This window comes from Cetorhinus maximus, chromosome 10, assembly GCF_964194155.1.
Source record: "Cetorhinus maximus chromosome 10, sCetMax3.hap1.1, whole genome shotgun sequence".
Lineage (NCBI taxonomy): Eukaryota > Metazoa > Chordata > Chondrichthyes > Lamniformes > Cetorhinidae > Cetorhinus > Cetorhinus maximus.
In genome coordinates, this window is record NC_135888.1 from 136,076,895 (window position 1) to 136,097,283 (window position 20,389).

The 20,389-nt window shown below is 41.4% G+C and overlaps 1 protein-coding gene across 1 annotated transcript; it reads left to right on the top strand.

Moving 5' to 3' along the window:
* Positions 1-4,611: 4,611 nt before the first annotated feature.
* On the top strand, positions 4,612-14,772 carry LOC144686074 (protocadherin-10-like). Its single transcript, XM_078551231.1, has 2 exons — positions 4,612-6,844; positions 14,616-14,772. The coding sequence occupies exons 1-2, from the start codon at positions 4,715-4,717 to the stop codon at positions 14,631-14,633; spliced, it is 2,148 nt and encodes a 715-aa protein (XP_078407357.1). The 5' UTR covers positions 4,612-4,714; the 3' UTR covers positions 14,634-14,772.
* The last annotated feature ends 5,617 nt before the right edge of the window (positions 14,773-20,389 follow it).

Here is a 20,389-nt window from a genome sequence, read left to right on the forward strand (position 1 = left end):
ATTCCACCAACCATCCAAATTGAGAAAACATTTATGAATCATTCGCAGCCAGGAAGCACAGAAATCCTAAGACTGTTTAAGTAATGAGAGTCTGCACTTAACAAAGAACAGAATTCTCTGAGTTGCATGAGCTTGGGCAGATCAAAGGGTATTGTTAATGAAGATTTTCAATGCACAATTGACAACAGTTCAGAAGTGAGACTGCTTCTGGATTTTATGATTCATCGAGTTGATGGCAGTTTGTCTAAATGAAGCAAGAATTGGTTTGGTGCTGGAAGGCAGTACAAGGCAGCTTAATCACTTTAGGGTGCTATGATATTCAAAAACGTCCTGATTTTGTTTATTTTTTATTTATTCACGGGATGTGGGCTTCGCTGGCTGGGCTAGTATTTATTGCTCATTCATAGTGGCCCTTGAAAAGGTGATGGTGAGCTGCCTTGTTGAACTGCTGCAGTCCATGTGGCATAGGTGCATCCACAGTGCTGTTAGGAAGGGAGTTCCAGGATTTTGACCCAGCGACAGTGAAGGAATGGTGATATATTTCCAAGCCAGGATGGTGAGTGACTTAGAGGTGGTGGTGGTGGTGGTGGTGGTGTTGCGATGTATCTGCTGCCCTTGTCCTTCTAGATGATAGTGATCATAGGTTTGGTAGGTGCTGTCGAATGAGCCTTGGTGAATTCCGGCATTGCATCTTGTAGATGGCACACACTGCTGCTACAATGCATCAGTGGTGGAGGGGTTGAATGTTTGTGGAGATGGTGCCAATCAAGCGGGTTGCTTTGTCCTGGATGGTGTCATGCTTTTTGAGTGCTGAGGAAGTTGCAATCATCCAGGCAAGTGGGGAGTATTCCATTTCAGTCCTTACACGTGCCTTGTAGACGGTGGAGAGGCTTAGAGGAGTTACTCGCCTCATGATTCCTCGCCTCTGACCTGCTCTTCTAACCATAGTATTTATATGGCTAATCCAGTTCAGTTTCTGGTCAACGGTCATTCCCAGGGTGTTGATAGTGGGGGAATTCAGTGATGGTAATGCCATTGAACATCAGGGGGTGATGGTTGGATTCATGCTCCTGGAGATTGCCATTACCTGATACTTGTGTGGTGCGAAAGTTACTTGCACTTCTTTGGCCAAGCTTGGACATTGCTCAGGTCTTGCTGCATTTTGACATGTATTGCTTCAGTATCTGAGGAGTCGCAAATGGTGCTGAACATTGTGCAATCATCAGCGAGCATCCCCACTTCTGACCTTATGATGGAAGGAAGCTCATTGATGAAGCAGCTGAAGATGGTTGGGCCGAGGACACTACCCTGAGGAACTCCTGCAGTGATGTCCTGGAGCGGAGATGACTGACCTTCAACAACCACAACCATTTCCTTTTTTGCTAGGCATGAATCCAACCAGAGGAGAGCTTTCTCCCTTGTTCCCATTGACTTCAGATTTACTAGTGCTTCTTGACGCCATACTCGGTCAAATGCTAGTTAGCTAGAACTGGCGCACTGAGACGGTAATAACAAGAACCAAGCAGATTTACAGTACCTGGCTGAAATTGCGAGGCTGTTGCTGAGGAAAGTGTCCTGTACTTGCACATTATGTGCATGCTCAGATTTCCTCGCAAGATATTTGAATATTTAGGGTGTGCAGAACAAAGTCAACACTTCCCATGCATTTAGGTTTTGCAAGTGACTGGAGAATTTCCTGACGTATTCTTCATGGACCCTTTCTTGGTTACCAACTTTTTACAATGCTTGTAAATCATATGAACACGATATAGCTGTGTAATCACTTTTCCCAGTGACGTATAGTGTGTGGGCAGATAGTGAGGTGAAAGAAAAATAATTATTTTCAGAATTAAATGGAACAATTATACAGATTGTTTAAAGATATGAAATGGATTTAAGATGCATAAAAATAGACTAATGCGCATATGATCGAGTACCAAAAGTAAGAAAAATGGGCGTGATCAAACAGCAAAAACTGAAATCAACTGGGCAATATGAAAGCGGCAGTAATATAGCAAATTGAAACTATAGAAGTATTGGAAGTTAATGGTTTTGAGTCATGAAAATGTATTATGAACATTAGAACAAGGAGCAGGAGTAGATCATTCAGGCCCTCGAGCCTGCTCCCCGATTTAATAAGATCATGGCTGGTCTGTTGGTAACTTAAAATCTGCATCCCACCTACCGCCGATAACCTATCACCCCCTTGCTTACCAAGAATTGATCCACCTCTGCCTTAAAAATATTCAGATACTCTGCTTCCACCATCATACGAACATACGAACAAGGAGCAAGAGTATTATGCTGATGTTACGCAAATTAATTAGAAGGCCCGTTCTGAAGTATGGTCTGTAATTTTGATCAAAGCTGTATTTCCTGCCTTAGAAATTGAAAGGTAACCATGATGATTTTAGCTCTTTGGGTGTTTTCGAATACCTTAAGGAATTACATGCATACTACACATTAGAAAAGGCGATGGAGGTGTCCATGTGCGCATTCCTTTAAGATATTGAGCTCGAAAGGTGATTGAAGATAATAAACTACTTGGATCCTTGGATCTGAGTGTAAGACGATGGGCGCTGTGCTTATTATAAAAGTCTCAATAATTGTGCAATGTTCAGGGTTAGAACATATATTTTTTCACAGGTTAATGGATGTTTGACGCAGGGATAGGAGTTCATGATTGATCAAATGACATTCTAATAAGATGGTTAGCTCGATGTTTGGACGAGAAGAGGAGGATTATGGAAATATCAGTGCTGCAGTGTCGATTCATTAGTTTTATAGGAAAACAAGGATATCATTTAGAGTTCTTTTATGAGAATCAATATCTGCTTGAGGATAAGAACATAATAAATAGGAGCCATTTCCAGACACCCAGGCCATTCACCCCTTCGAGCCCATTGTGCCCTTCAATGAGATTATGGCTGATCTTCTACTTCAAGAAGATTTTCCTGCATTATCCCCGTATCCATAGATGTTTTTAATAAGTAGAAATCTATCGATCTCAGTCTTGAACATACTCAATGACTGAGCCTCCACAGCCCTCTGGGGCAGAGAATTCCAAAGATTCACCACCTTCTTGAGTGAAGAAATTCCTCCTCATCTCAGTCCTAAATGACCTGCCCCTTATCCTGAGGCTGCATCCCCTGGTTCTAGGCCCCTCAGCCAAGGGAAAATCCTTCCTGCGTCTATCCTGTCCAGCCCTGTAAGAACATTGTATGTTCGAATGAGATCACTCAGAGATAAAGGCCCAGACTATTTAATCTTTCCTCACAGGACAAGCCCTCCACCCCAGGAATTAATTTAATGAGTCTTCGTTGCACTCCCTCTATGGCAAGTATATTTTTCTTTTGGTAAGGGCACCAAAACTGCACACAATATTCCAGGGGTAGTCCCACCAAGTCTCTATATAATTTCAGTGATGCATCTTTACTCGTGTACTTAAATCATCTTGTAATGAAGGCCAACATACAATTTGTCTTCTTAATTGCTTGCTTTTCTGCATGTTAGCTTTCAGTGACTCATGGACAAGGGCAGCCAAGTCCCTTTGAAACTCACTGCTTCCCAGCATCTCACCGTTTAAGAAATGCTCTATATTTCTGTTTTTCCTTGCCAAAGTGAATAACCTCATGTTTCCATACAATACATCCCACCTAACAAAAATTTTGCCAACTCACTTAGCCACTCCAAATCCTCTTTAAGTGTCTTTGCATCCTCCTCACAACTCACACTTCCACCTAGTTTTTGTGTCATCTCCAAACTTGGAAATATTACATTTAATTCCCACCTCCAAATCATTGATAAGCATTGTGAACAGCTGGGGCCCAAGCATTGATCCTTGTGGTACCGCACTAGTCACAATGAAGCAACCTGAAAATAACCCATTTAATCCTCCTCTCTGTTTCTCTCCACAAAACAGTTTTCACTCGACGTCGGTACATTATCCCCAATCCCATGTGCACTGATTTTGTTTACTAATCTCTTGCGTGGGTCCTCATCAAAAGCTTGCTGAAAGTCGAAATATACCACAACCATCAGTTCCCCCTTCTCTATTCTGTTAGTCACATTGAATTGACATCATGACGAAATAATGAAACAGATTCTGAACTGGGTGAAATTAACAGAACGAGTGAGTTAAGCTGACTCCTCAGGTTCCAATTTATTTTTTATTTTGATTTCTTTTATTGTTTTTTATACAAACCAGAGGCTTAAACTGTTGATTATAATTGAGCCCTAGAGATAAGTTCGCAAGAGATGGAAGGAATGCAGAATAGTAAAACAAACCCTTTAATCAATTTTCAGTAGTGCAACAATAAATGTATACTTCTGTGGTTGTTTCAGAACATCCAGCTTTAAGAAATGAGCGCTGTTCTGATTGGTCGAATTTCAATGTGCCTCTGTTCACCAATCAGAAGCTGAGATATGACTGGGGATCCGGACTGCCCCCTTCACTACCCAGCCACCAACACGCACGATCAGACGCAGTGTAAAATTGGATAGCGAGCAGCTCGGTAGGATTTCTGCACGAATCCACTGGCAATTTTAGACAAAAATTGAAGATTGAAATGAAAAAATAAGTGCGATTCGTAAAACATTCAGGTATTTGCTGCATCGCAGTTGTTCCGGCTTTGTAATATATTGATATAACTGTAAAAAGGATAATTCATGATACGGGCACGTTCTGAAACAAGGGGAATGTTTCTCGCTGGAAATGAGATATAAAATATATTGGTTGCTGAAATGCCAATTATTTTACTGTGTATTCTCCTGGTGGAATCTCGTGTTTGGGCAGATTCGTTACTCGATTCCTGAAGAACTGCAACTGGGCTCCTTTGTTGGGAATATCGCAGATGATTTGGGTTTAGATATAAAGCAGCTCTCGACTCGCCGTTTTCGGATTGTACCCGGTCCCAGGAAACAATACGTGGACATAAATTTGGACACTGGCATTTTATTTGTAAAAGAAAAAATTGACAGAGAACAGATTTGCGGGCCTAGTTTGATTTGTGTGATTTCCTTGGACAGTTTGCTTGAAAATCCCTTAAAGCTGTACCAGGTTGAAGTGGAGATTCTCGATGTGAATGACAATGCTCCCAGTTTCCCAAAGACACAAATCCGCCTTGAAATCTCAGAGCGTTCTACACCGGGAACACGTTTTCCCCTCGAGTCCGCGCACGATCCGGACATTGGAACTAACTCATTGCAAACCTACGACCTCCTTCCCAACGATTATTTTATTCTCGATGTGCGCAGTGGAGAAGGAAATTTGCCAGTATTGGTGCTGCAGAGTTCCTTGGACAGAGAAACGGAATTCCGCCACATGTTAACGTTAATAGCCAAGGACGGCGGGGTCCCTGTGAGATCCGGCACGGTTCAGGTCACAATCATAGTGAAGGATGCAAACGACAACGCCCCTGTTTTTCCCCAGTCAGTTTACAGAGTCAGCCTATTGGAAACGGCACCCACAGGGACTCGGGTAATCATATTAAATGCCACTGACTTGGACGATGGCCCAAATGGAGAGATAAGGTACTCGCTCAGTAGTCATGCCTCTGCTCGAGTTCGGGAACAGTTTGACGTGAATTCCAAAACTGGTGAAATCAGATTGAAAGGGAATTTGGACTATGAAGAGAACAAGGCCTTTCAGATTAACGTACAAGCAATGGATAAGGGTTCGGACGCAATGTCCGGGCACTGTAATGTTTTTGTGGATATTATTGACGTGAATGATAACCCGCCTGAGGTGACATTGACGTCTTTGTCCAGTACAGTCTCAGAAGATGCTCCAGTTGGAACTGTAGTCGCTCTGTTCCGTGTAGCAGATAAAGATACGGGAACGAATGCGCAGGTACAATGCCAAACATCAAATAAACTACCCTTTAAACTAGAATCTTCTTTGAAGAATTATTACGCATTACTTGTTCAACATGCACTGGATCGTGAAAATGCCTCCAAGTATGACGTCACTATTACATGCACAGATTCAGGAAATCCCCCTCTCACATCCAAGAAAAGCATTCGGGTGGAGGTTTCAGATGTAAATGACAATACCCCGCGGTTTACACAGTCTTTATACACAGCAAGCGTCATGGAGAACAATGTTATTGGCGCTTCTATATTTTCCATTACAGCCTTTGATCCAGATGTTGGACAGAACGCTCGACTAAAATACTCTATCCTGGAGACGCAAGTTCAGAACGCCTCGGTATCCACTTACATTTCTATTAACTCGGAGACTGGGGTCATATTAGCTCAGAGATCCTTTGACTACGAGAATTTGAAAAATTTTCAGTTCCAAGCTCAGGTCATGGACTCTGGAACCCCACCACTCGCCAGTAATGTCTCAGTGAATGTTATTATCCTCGATCAGAATGACAATGTTCCAGTGATCGTGCGTCCATTAGCCGAGTATGGGAAAACAGCTGTAGAGACAATATCCAGGTTTGCAGAACCAGGCTACTTGGTTACCAAGGTATCGGCCACTGATGCTGACGCCGGTCAGAACGCTCGCCTTTCTTATTCCATTTTTCAGGCTACCCAGCATAACCTTTTTACTATTTCACCAGACTCTGGGGAAATTTGGACTATCCGTCGTATTGCCAATAAAGATGCCTCTAAGCAAAGGTTGGTGATTGTGGTAAAAGATAATGGAACACCATCACTTTCTGCCACAGTGACCATCATCTTATCTGTGGTAGGTGGTGACATTGAAACATTCTCCAGCGTCAGTGGATCGTCTGAAGATGAAGGGTTCACTCCTGATCTGAGCCTTTCCTTGGTCATAGCATTAGGAGTAATTTCTATCATTTTTCTGGTGATTTTAATTATTCTCGCTGTGAAAGTTCATAAAAACAGAAATGTTTTGGGTGGTCAGCACTGTTCCCTGAGTCTTTGTTGCTGCTTTGAAACGAGAAATTCTCTGAATGGAATTCAAAAGGCCAGTCGAAACCTTCAGATACCCCCGAACTATGTTGAAGTATTCGGGGGTGATCCACTTTCTCAGAGTTTCCGCTATGAGTCATGTTCAACATTGCAGTCAACAAAGAGAGACTTCATAACTCCCAATACATGCAGGTCATCGACAGACAAGAATTATTTTCGGAATGATTCTATCAGGAAAGAAAACATGAAAATGAGTAATTCCGAAAATTACAGCAACAATGTAAATAGTGAGGTGAGATGCTTTTAAAAAGTCAATAAGACCTTCTCAGACTTAATTTCGCTTTATAGATATATTTAAGGAAATCCTGCACGTTGAAATAAAATGATAGAAGTATTACCTTACAGCCCTCTTTTGCAGTTTTGTGCCATGTTTCTATTTCCTGTCAACATCCGTGTGTCATACTGTGTAATGGTATCTTGTAGGTTGTATTTGCATTATTTTATGATTACATGTAAATTATTACACTGTCAAGCCGAGTTTGCATTTTTTTCTGGGAGGCTATGTTGTCTGTTGGCATCTGCTGTACAACCTGGGGTTTCCTTAAATGCCACGAATTGTTGCCTATATCCAACACACTTTAAACATTTAAATCTCACCAACTTGTGAGGAACTCTGTGCATACACGAAACCATGCAAGTACAGAACATATCACTTGATAGAAGAATAGGAGTTCCACATAGTCCTGCAAACCTGTTGGCTAGTTACTAGTTGTTGCAGTCATAGTGCAGTAGTACTAATTAACTAATATTATCATGTTTCTGGGAATCGGTTTATTCTAAATTGATCCGGTAGCCCTATATTATTCCACTTCATTTAAGCTACATAAAAACTGACTTTGGGCTAATTCAATAATTAAAAGATATTTGGATTGCTTTAGTGTCGACAGGGTATAAGTGTCATATTTCTTGGAACTGATATTTAGATACCAGTGAAAAGAGACCAATTCACATGCATAAAGAAATGGAAAGTATGCTCACTGTTTAGGGAACATTTCAGATGAGATTGTTGTCCAATTCCACTCACACCTTAGATGCCATTACACTCTAAAGGTACGTAGAAGTTTGGTACCTGTAGTGTCTGGCCCTTAACAGCTGAAAAGATGATGATTTCATCCAATTAGTCTGAGCTGAATTGAACCCCCTGCAGTATTCAACAAGGGCTGTCTGATAATGCATTATGTCAAACATCTCTCCTGGATTTGAAATTTGATCAACATTTGTTGAAACTGCAGCCCAACTTTGCATATTTAGAACAGAAAGTTGCAGGTTTGGTAAATCACTGCAACATAAGTATAATGAAATAGACACTTAGAGTGGACCTGCTGACATTTTTCAGACATCTATGAATAAAGCACCTAGGGATCTAAGGACAACTATTCAGTTTCAATACAGTGTTAAAAAAAAAACTAACGAACTATACTAGTGATTATATTCGAGTCCACCTAACATGCAAATTGAGAAAACATTTCGGAATCATTTGCAGTTACAAGTGACAGCTGGTGAGTACAGAAATGCTAAGACAGGTTTGCAAATGATAGGCTCCAAATGAAATATATTAACATATCCTGGGAGTTACCTAAGCGAGGATAAATATAGAGCTATCATTAAGGAAGATTTTCAGTGGACATTTCACAACAGTTCAGAAGTGAGAATGGTTCTGCATTTTAAGACTCATAGAATTGATGGCAGATTGTCTCGAGATGAAATGAAGATTGATTTACTGCCAGAAGACTGTCATGATTTTCCTAGGATACAAGGCAACCTGATCAGTTTAGATTGATCCGATATTCAAAAATGTCCTGATATTAATTGGTATAACTCACACACTGATGCCATAACCACTAAGAACTAACCATCTGGTTTAGAGCATCTAGCTGAAATTCCTAGGCTGTTGTCAAAGAAAGTGTTCAATACTTGCACCGTTATGTGTATGGCCCGAGTTCCTCACAAGGTACTTACATTTCAACATTTACAGTATGTGGAATCGGGTCAACATTTCCTATGCATTTAACTTTAGAAAGGATCAGTGAAACACCCTGGCACGGTCTTCATAGACGTTTCCCAGTGGCACACAGATGTGTGGGCAGGTTATAGAAAAATGATTATTTTCAGCGACATTTAACAACTATAAAAATTCCTTTAAGATACAAAATGTATTTGTCGTGGATAAAAATAAGCTAATATGTGTATGATCAGATACAATGAGTAAGAAGATGTGAGTGATCAGATATTAAACACTGAAAGGGCGTAGTCAATGAGAAAGAGTTGGTAATATAGCAAATTAGGAATGTAGAAACACTTAAAAGTTAATGGTTTAGAGTCATGACAAATTATTATGCAAATCAATTACTTGGCCAATTCTGGATTGTGGTCTGTAGTATTGATCAAAAATATATTTCCTGCCTTAGAACTTGAAAGTCGAATATGATGATTTTAAGCATTTGGAATTAGGTGTCTTTGAACAGTTTAAGGACCGAGATGTATGGTTCACTTTCATTTTAGAAAAGAGGATAAAAGGGTCATGTATGCGTGCATTTAAAATATTGAACGCTATAGATGAAATTGAAGATAACAGACGATTACCTTGGACCTGAGTGTAAGACCAGAGGGGTGTGCTTTAGGAATATAATTCTCGATATTCATGCAAGATTCAAGATTCAAACACATTTTTGTACATGTTAATGCATATGTGGCTCAGAGAATGGAGTTTATGTTAGGTCGTGAACACTCTAATCAGATGGTTAGCTGAATGGAAGAGAAGTGGAGGATATGGAAATTTCAATACAGTAGTCCCAATTGATAAAGTTTACAGGAGATTGAGGGGAAAAATTAGTCTTCAGTATTGCTGAAAAAAGAGGCATGTAGTCGATGCCTTTCATCTTCTACTTATCGGGACAGGTGCAAGAATGGTAAATTTCAAAGGGACCAACAATTTATGCTGCATGAGAAAAGGGTGCTGATTGTTTGGCAATTGACTCCGACTGGTCGAGGCATTTCCACAGAGATCCATTGACCCCCATGTTTCTGTTTAAATCACAAATGTACAGTGCCCGGGCATGTTCCCTTTCCCTGCAGACAACAGCTCCTTCTGTATGAATATATGTAGCTCCTAGCAAGGCTAAGAGAGCAAAATTACGAGCTCAAATGATAATCTTAAATTCATTATTGGTGTAATTCTTAGCACAGTCGGGATTGTTGAGCAAACGCTGGCCAATTGCAGAATCATATCTAACATTAGCCATTATATTCTGCGTTTTGGAAGCATGGGCTGGTTGACTATGGTTATGAGCCGAATGGACACAGAGTTTCACACAATTCACCAGCTGTTGGGATGAACAGCTTGTGTACCTGACATCGCACTAGTAGTGAAATTCATATACGAGGTTACTCCTTTGTGTGTTAGGAAGAACATCTGATTGGCTTGAGCACAGCATCCTGTTAGTGAAAAATGTAACTCGTGTTGCTACTGCATAGTAGCTGTGTGAAACAGCAAGCTAGCTGCTAACTGTTGCCCTTTGTTTTCAGATACCTAACCCTTCCAGGGATATGTAAGGTAGACTGGGCACCAACCAGCCAATATTCAACCAGCCCATGCTTGCAAAACTCAGAACTTAATGTCTAACATTAGACATAATTCTGTAATCGGCAGGATTTGCTCACCAATCCCGAATGTGCTACGAATTACAATAACCACCAATTCAAGATTATCAGTCGGGCTCGCAATGTAGCTCACTTAGACTTGCTAGGATCTTCGTATGTTTGTACACAGAGCCCTGTCCTCTGCAGGCTAAAGGGGAATCTCCACGCCTTTTTCAAATAAAACAGAAGTGTTGGGGCAAGTGCATTCTCCATGGCAACACGTCACAGAATCACAGATTTTTCACGCTGCTTATCGTCTCTGCACCCGCTCTCTAAGCATTTCAACTTAGTGCCAATCTCCTGCCCTTTCCCCATGACCCTGCACATCGTTTCTATTTAAATAATCATCCAATGCCCTCTTGGATGCTTCAGTTGAACCTGCCTCCACCACACTTCCAGGCAGTGCATTCCAAACCCTAACTACTCACTGTGTGAAAAAGCTTTTTCTCAACTCACATTTGCTTCTTTTGCAAAACACTTTATAATTGTGCCCTCTAGTTCACGATTTGTTTACGAGCGGGAACATTTTCTCCCTATCTAATCTGTCCAGACCCCTCATGATTTTGAAAACTTCTATCAAGTTTCCTTTTAGCCTTCTCCTCTCCGAGGAAAACAGTCCCAAATTTCCAATCCTTCCTCATAACAGAAGTGCCTCATCCCTGGAGCCATTCTCGTAAACTTCTTCTGCACTCTCTCCAATGCGTTCACATCCTTCCTATAGTGTGCTGCCCAGAACTGTACACAATACTTCAGCTGAGGTCTAACCAGTGCCTTATATAAGTTCATCATAACCTCCCTGCTTTTGTACTCTATACCCCTATTAATGAAGCCTAGAATACAGTATGCTTTAGAAACAGCTCTTTCTACCTCTCCTGCCACCTTTAATGACTTGAGCACATATACACCCAGGTATCCCTGATCATGCACGCCCTTTAGAATAGTACCATTTAGTTTATACTGTCTCTCCATGTCCTTTGTCCCAAAATGTACCACAACACTCCTCCACAAAGAACATTATCTGCCACCTATCTGCCCACCCCACCAAAGTGTCAATGTCCTTTTGAAGTTCTACACTGCCCCCCTCACAGTTTACAATTTCCCCAAGTTTTATGTCATCCGCAAACATTGAAATTGTCCCCTGCACATCAAGATCTAGATCATTTATATCCTCCGGACCTTGATCATTCAGAGTCGACATTCCAACATATTAGGAACCTCTCCTCATGCGCTATAAATTATTTCGCCCTTAAAAATTGGCATTCTTGCATTTGTCCTGATGAGTGCAAATCGGAAAAGCTTCGACAATAGGTCTCTTTTTGAGCAGTACTCAAGTGCTGTACTAAAAAGTGACGAACTTACTCTCCCTTTAGTGAGATTCAATAGCCTCTTCGGGATGGAAAGCTGTGACAGAAGAATCATACACGGTTTATAAATTGAATTAAATTAATTGGGCCAATGAGTTATGCTCGCTCGTTAGGTGCCTATTTATTTGTATTTTCATTGTTTCCATCGCATATTCCACAACACTGACAGTTAGGATGTTTGTTATAATTGGGTTCCAGAGATCTTTTTCAGAGATAATGCAGATTACTGAAAGAAATTCTTCATTCCATTTTTAATTGTACAACAATAAATCTAAGCATCTGTGCATATTTCAGGACATCTAGCTTTAAGAAATGAGCGCTGTTCTGATTGGTCGAATTTCAATGTGCCTCTGTTCACCAATCAGAAGCTGAGATGTGATTGGGGATCCGGACTGCCCCCTTCAATACCCAGCCACCAACACGCACGATCAGACGCAGTGTAAAATTGGATAGCGAGCAGCTCGGCAGGATTTCTGCACGAATCCACTGGCAATTTTAGACAGAAATAGAAGATTGAAATGGAATAATCCAAGCGATTCGTAAAACATTCAGGTATTTGCTACATCGCAGCTTTAAAATATTTTGATATAGCTGTAAAAAGGATAATTCATGGTACAGGCACTTTCTGAAACAAGGGGAATGTTTCTCGCTGGAAATGAGATATAAAATATATTGGTTGCTGAAATGCCAATTATTTTACTGTGTATTCTCCTGGTGGAATCTCGTGTTTGGGCAGATTCGTTACTCGATTCCAGAGGAACTGCAACTGGGCTCCTTTGTTGGGAATATCGCAGATGATTTGGGTTTCGATATAAAGCAGCTCTCGGCTCGCCGTTTTCGGATTGTACCCGGTCCAAGGAAACAATATGTGGATATAAATTTGGACACTGGCGTTTTATTTCTCAAGGAAAAAATTGACAGAGAACAGATTTGCGGGCCTAGTTTGAGTTGTGTGATATCATCGAACGGTTTGCTTGAAAATCCTTTAAAGCTGTACCAGGTTGAAGTGGAGATTCTCGATGTGAATGACAATGCTCCCAGTTTCCCAAAGACACAAATCCGCCTTGAAATCTCAGAGATCGCGACGGCGGGAACACGCTTTCCCCTCGAGTCCGCGCACGATCCGGATATTGGAACTAACTCAGTGCAAACCTACGAGATTCTTCCAAACGATTACTTTATTCTCGATGTGCGCAGTGGAGAAGGGAAGTTGCCAGTATTGGTGCTGCAGAGTTCCTTGGACAGAGAAACGGAATCCCGCCACATGTTAACGTTAATAGCCAAGGACGGCGGGGTCCCTGTGAGATCCGGCACGGTTCAGGTCACAATCATAGTAAAGGATGCAAACGACAACGCCCCTGTTTTTCCCCAGTCAGTTTACAGAGTCAGCCTATTGGAAACGGCACCCACAGGGACTCGGGTAATCATATTAAATGCCACTGACTTGGACGATGGTCTCAATGGAGAGATAACGTACTCGCTCAGTGGCCATTCATCTGCTCGAGTTCGGGAACTTTTTGACGTGGATTCCACAACTGGAGAAATCAGATTAAAGGGGAATCTGGACTATGAAGAGAACAAGGCGTTTGAGATTAACATCCAAGCAATGGACAGGAGCCCGGATGCAGTTCCAGGACACTGTGATGTTTTTGTGGATATTATTGATGTGAATGATAACGCGCCTGAGGTGACATTGACGTCTTTGTCCAGTACAATCTCAGAAAATGCTCCAGTTGGAACTGTAGTCGCTCTGTTCAGTGCAGCAGATAAAGATTCGGGACGGAATGGGCAGGTTCAATGTCAAATATCAAATAAACTACCCTTTAAACTAGATTCTTCGTTGAAGAATTATTATGCACTATTTGTTCAACATTCACTGGATCGTGAGAATGCCTCCAAGTATGACGTCACTATTACATGCACAGATTCAGGAAATCCTCCTCTCACATCCAAGAAAAACATTCGGGTGGAGGTTTCCGATATAAATGACAATGCCCCACGGTTTAAACAGTCTTTATATACAGCAAGTGTCATGGAGAACAATGTTATTGGCGCTTCTATATTTTTCATTTCAGCCTTTGATCCAGATGTTGGACAGAACGCTCGGCTAAAATACTCTATCCTGGAGACGCAAGTTCAGAACGCCTCGGTATCCACTTACATCTCTGTTAATTCGGAGACTGGGGTCATATTAGCTCAGAGATCCTTTGACTACGAGAAATTGAAAAACTTTCAGTTCCAAGCTCAGGCCATGGACTCTGGAACCCCACCACACGTCAGTAATGTCTCAGTGAGTGTTATTATCCTTGATCAGAATGACAATGTTCCAGTGATCGTGCGTCCATTAGCCGAATATGGGTCAATAGCAGTAGAGACAATATCCAGGTTTGCAGAACCAGGCTACTTGGTTACCAAGGTATCGGCCACTGATGCTGACGCCGGTCAGAACGCTCGCCTTTCTTATTCCATTTTTCAGGCTACCCAGCATAACCTTTTTACTATTTCACCAAACACTGGGGAAATTTGGACTATCCGTCGTATTGCCAATAAAGATGCCTCTAAGCAAAGGTTGGTGATTGTGGTAAAAGATAATGGAACACCATCACTTTCTGCCACAGTGACCATCATCTTATCTGTGGTAGGTGGTGACACTGAAACATTCTCCAGCGTCAGTGGATCGTCTGACGATGAAGGGTTCACTCCTGAGCTGAGCCTTTCCTTGGTCATAGCATTAGGAGTAATTTCTATCATTTTTCTAGTGATTTTAATTATTCTCGCTGTCAAGGTTCATAAAAGCAGAAATGCTTTGGGTGGTCAGCACTGTTCCCTGAGTCTTTGTTGCTGCTTTGAAACGAGAAATTCTCTGAATGGAATTCAAAAGGCCAGTAGAAACCTTCAGATACCCCCGAACTATGTAGAGGTATTCGGGGGTGATCCACTTTCTCAGAGTTTCCGCTACGAGTCATGTTCAACATTGCAGTCAACAAAGAGAGACTTCATAACCCCCAATACATGCAGGTCATCGACAGACAAGAATTATCTCCGGAATAAGTCTCTGAGGAAAGAAAACACTGAAATGATTAATTCTGAAAATGACACCAACCCTGCAAACAATGAGGTGAGGTGCTTTAGCGACGTCTGTGAGATCTTCTCAGATTTGATTTGGATATACAGATATATCTGGGAACATCCTGCACGTTGAAATTAATAGGATCGAATTAATAACTTGAAATCAACATTCGCAGCTTTCTGCGCTTTGTACTTCATGACAGCGGCCCTGTATCATTAGTGTGTAGTGGTATCTTGGAGGATATATTTGCATTCTTTCGTAATTATATGTAACTTGCTGCATTTTCAAGCTGAGTTTAAAATGTGTTGTGCAATTCCATGTTGTCTGTTGACAATTTATAAACCCACTTTAATTACTTAAATGTATCAGGAATGATGACTTTGTTCCACACTCTTTTAATGTTTAAATCTTGTGAGGATTGTGTGTATTCACGAAACCGTGCAAGTACCGAATACTTTTATTTTTGTTGATAGTGCAATAGCAGGTTAACCCAGGTCCTGTAAACTAGTCAGTTAATTCCTAGTTGTCAGGGTCACAGTTCGGTAGTTCTCACTAACTAATATAAACATTCTCGGGGGTTACCACTGACCAGAAACTGAACCGGCCCAGGGATATAAATACTGTTACCACAAGAGCAGGTCTGAGGCTGGGAATTCTGTAGAAAGTATCTCACCTCCTGACTCCCCAATTTCTGTGCACCATCTACAAGGCACAATTCATGAGCGTGATGTAATTGCCTGGATGAGGGCAGCTCCAACAACACTCAAGAAGCTCGGCATTGTCCAGGACAAAACAGTACACTTGCCTGGCAACCCATCCATCACCTTCAACATTCACTCCCTCCACCATCGATGCACAATGGCAGCAGTGTGTACCATCTGCAAGATGCACTGTAGCAACTCAACAAGGCTCCTTCAACAGCACCTTCCAAACCTGGGACCTCTACCTTCTAGAAGGACAAGGGCAGCAGACACATGGCAATGCCACCACCTGGAAGTTCCCCTCCAAGTCACTCAACAGCCTGACTTTGAAATATACCGCCATTCCTTCACTGTCGCTGGGTCAAAATCCTGGAACTCCCTTCCTAACAGCACTATGGATGCACCTACACCACTTGGACTGCAGCGGTTCAAGAAGGCAGCTCACCGCCACCTCCTCAAGGGCAATTGGGGATCGGCTATAAATGCTGGCCTAGCCAGTTATGCCCACATCCCATGAACAAATAAAAAAAGTCAACAGGTTTCCAACTGTCAAATCATTCTACATTGATCAGCTAGTCCTACATCGTTAGGCTTTAGTTAAGCTGCTGAAAAGCTGACTTAAATCAAGTTAATATTTAAAACATATTTATTTTGAATCTTTTTATTGTCAGCAGGGTATAGGTGTCGTATTTCTTCGGACTGATATTTAGATACCCAGTGAAAAGAGATTTGTTTACGTGCGTAAACAAGTGGAAAAATCCTCGGTGTTTGGGAAAGGCTGCAGGTGGGTCCACAGTCTAAATCCACACATCCTTCAGATCCCATTGCATTCTAAAGTGATGGTCGAAATTTGGTACCTGTAATGTCTGATGCTTAACAGCAATAAAGGGAGAAGGTAATTTCATCCAATTAGCATGGTTGGAATTGAAACCCCTACATTTAAGCAAAGAGGGCTGAGTGCTCTTGCAATATGCCAACCTTCGCTCCTGGATTTGAAATTTGATCAACACATGTAAAAATGTGGCCCAAATTTGCATGAATAAGATCAAGGTGGGTAATTAGAACAGGAGATTGTAGCTTTGGTGAATCACCACAAAATAATGGTTAGAAAATAGTAATTTATAGTGGACCGACTAACATTTTTCAGAGTTCTACGAATGCAGCAATTTGGCTCCGTAGGACAACCAATCTGTTTCAGTATTCAAAAAGAAGTAACAAACTATACTGCTGATAAGTCCGCTGGCCATCCAAATTGAGACATTCTGAATCATTCGCAGGACACTGCAAGTGACAGTCAGGGAGCAGAGAAATTCTAAGATGCTTTTAGAAATGATAGGCTGCTCCGTAAAATATAATAGAATTCCCAGAGAGTTGTCTAAGCTAGGGTAAATTCATAGGCATTGTTAACGAAGATTTTGAATGGACATTTGGCAGCAGTCCAGAAGTGAGAATGGTTCTGGATTTTAAGACTAGATAGCATGTTGTTTAGACGAAATGAACAATGCCTTGCTACGAGAAGACTGTGATTTTTCTAAAAGCCAGTACAACCTGGTCAATTAAGATGATCTGCTCTTCAAAAACGTCCTGATATTGATTGGTTAGAACTGTTGCCCCGACACCATAACAATTAGAAACAAACCAGGTTTACAGTGCCTGGCTGAAATTCGTAGTCTGTTGTCAAGGAAAGTGTCCTTTAATTGCATGGTCCTGTGCATGCTCAGAGTTCGTCACAGGATACTTACGTTTGAGCATTTAGAGTGTGTGGAATGAAGTCAATGCTTCCTATGTGTTTAAGTTTAGAAAGTGACAGGAGAATTTCCTGGCATGGATCCTGTCTCGGGTCCCGAGCTTTGTTTGTAAATCACACTGTAGTCATGTAATTACTTTCCCCAGCGATGCATAGGTGTGGGCGGATGGTGAGGTGGAAGAAAATGATTGTTTTCAGAGTCATATTTAACAATTATGAAAATTGTTTTAAGCTATGAAATGCATCTAATGTGGATCAAAATAGGCCAATACGTATATGATCGGGTAGCAAAAGTAAGAAAAAACGGAAGCGATCAGATATTAAACAGGGAAAGTGTCTTTGCAATGAGAAAGAGATAGCAATATAACAAATTGAAAACAGGCAATACCTAGAAGTTAATGGTTTCGAGTCAAAGCGGGTTATTATGCTTACATTATGCAAATTAATTATATGGCCAATTCTGGAGTATGGTCTGTCGTATTGATGAAAAATATATTTCCTGCCTTAGAACTGGAAAAGGGACCATGCGGATTGTAGATCTTTGGGATTAGGTGTTTTCGAATAGTTTAAGGATTTACATTATACTACACTTTAGAAGAGGGTGGAGGGGATCATGTATGCATGCCGTGAAAATATTGAAGATGATATTGAAGATGTCAGACCACATAACCTGGACCTGAAAGTAACACTGTGGGTGGGGGGTTAACTATATTATTACCGATATTCATGCAAGGTCCCAGGTAAGAACACATTTTTTCACAGGCTGGTGGATATGTGGAGAGAATTGAGATTATCGTAGGTCAGATAACCTACTATTCAGATGCCTAACCGTATGTCTGGAAGGGAAACGGATGAACTAAGAAGTGTCAGTACAGCAATGTCCAGTGTTTAATTGTATAGGAGAATGACGAAATCAATTAGTCTTTCATTGGTGAGGATTAACAGCAACTTGGGGATGGAAAACCATAACGCAATATCCTAGATGGGTTATAAATTGAAATGAATTAATGTGGCAATAAATTGTGATGACTCGTTAGGTTCTTATTTATTTGTTTTTCGATTTCTTGCATCGCATATTCTATGAGCTTGAGTCTTAAGATCTTCGTTGCAATTCAGTCCTACAGTAATTTTGGCAACAGACAGAAGCAATATAAGGTAGTGAAAGAAAAACTTCATTCAAATTTTAATTGTGCAACAATAAATCTAAAATCTGCGCTGATCTCAGAACTTCCAGCTTTAAGAAATGAACGGTATTTTCATTGGTCGAATTTCAATGTGACTCTGTTCGCCAATCAGAAGCTGAGATGTGATTGGGGATCCGGACTGCCCCCTTCACTACTCAGCCACCATCACGCACGATCAGACGCAGTGTAAAATTGGATAGCGAGCAGCTCGGTAGGATTTCTGCAAAAAAAACCACTGGCAATTTTAGACAAACACAGAAGATTTAAATGAAATAATCCGAGCGATTCATAATCATTCAGGTATTTGCTACATCGCAGTTTTTCCAGCTTTAAAATATATTGATATAGCTGTAAAAAGGATAATTCATGATACGGACACGTTCTGAAACAAGGGGAATGTTTCTCGCTGGAAATGAGATATAAAATATATTGGTTGCTGAAATGCCAATTATTTTACTGTGTATTCTCCTGGTGGAATCTAGTGTTTGGTCAGATTCGTTACTCGATTCCTGAGGAACTGCAACTGGGCTCCTTTGTTGGGAATATCGCAGATGATTTGGGTTTAGATATAAAGCAGCTCTCGGCTCGCCGTTTTCGGATTGTACCCGGTCCCAGGAAACAATATGTGGACATAAATTTGGACACTGGCATTTTACTTGTAAAGGAGAAAATTGACAGAGAACAGATTTGCGGGCCTAGTTTGAGTTGTGTGATATCCTTGGACGGTTTGCTTGAAAATCCCTTAAAGCTGTACCAGGTTGAAGTGGAGATTCTCGATGTGAATGACAATGCTCCCAGTTTCCCAAAGACACAAATCCGCCTTGAAATCTCAGAGCTTTCTACGCCGGGTACGCGCTTTCCGCTCGAGGCTGCGCACGATCCGGACATTGGAACTAACTCATTGCAAACCTACGAGCTCATTCCGAACGATTATTTTACTCTCGATGTACAGATGCGCAGTGGAGAAGGGAAGTTGCCAGTATTGGTGCTGCAGAGTTCCTTGGACAGAGAATCGGAATCTCGCCACATGTTAACGTTAATAGCCAAGGACGGCGGTGTCCCTGTGAGATCCGGCATGGTTCAGGTCACAATCATAGTGAAGGATGCAAACGACAACGCCCCTGTTTTTTCCCAGTCAGTTTACAGTGTCAGCCTATTGGAAACAGCACCCACAGGGACTCGAGTAATCATATTAAATGCCACTGACTTGGACGATGGTCCCAATGGAGAGGTAACGTACTCGCTCAGTGGCCATTCTTCTGCTAGAGTTCGGGAACTTTTTGACGTGAATTCCAAAACTGGTGAAATCAGGTTAAAGGGGAATCTGGACTATGAAGAGAACAAAGCCTTTGAGATTAACATACAAGCAATGGATAATGGTCCTGACGCAGTTCGCGAGCACTGTGATGTGCTGGTGGATATTATTGATGTGAATGATAACGCCCCTGAGTTGACATTGACGTCTTTGTCCAGTACAGTCTCAGAAGACGCCCCAGTTGGAACTGTTGTCGCCCTGTTTAGTGCAGCAGATAAAGATTCTGGACGGAATGGGCAGGTACAATGCCAAATATCGAAAAAACTACCCTTTAAATTAGATTCCTCTTTGAAGAATTATTATGGATTACTTGTTCAACATTCACTGGACCGTGAAAATGCCTCCAAGTATGACGTCACTATAACATGCACGGATTCAGGAAATCCTCCTCTCACATCCAAGAAAACCATTCGGGTGGAAGTTT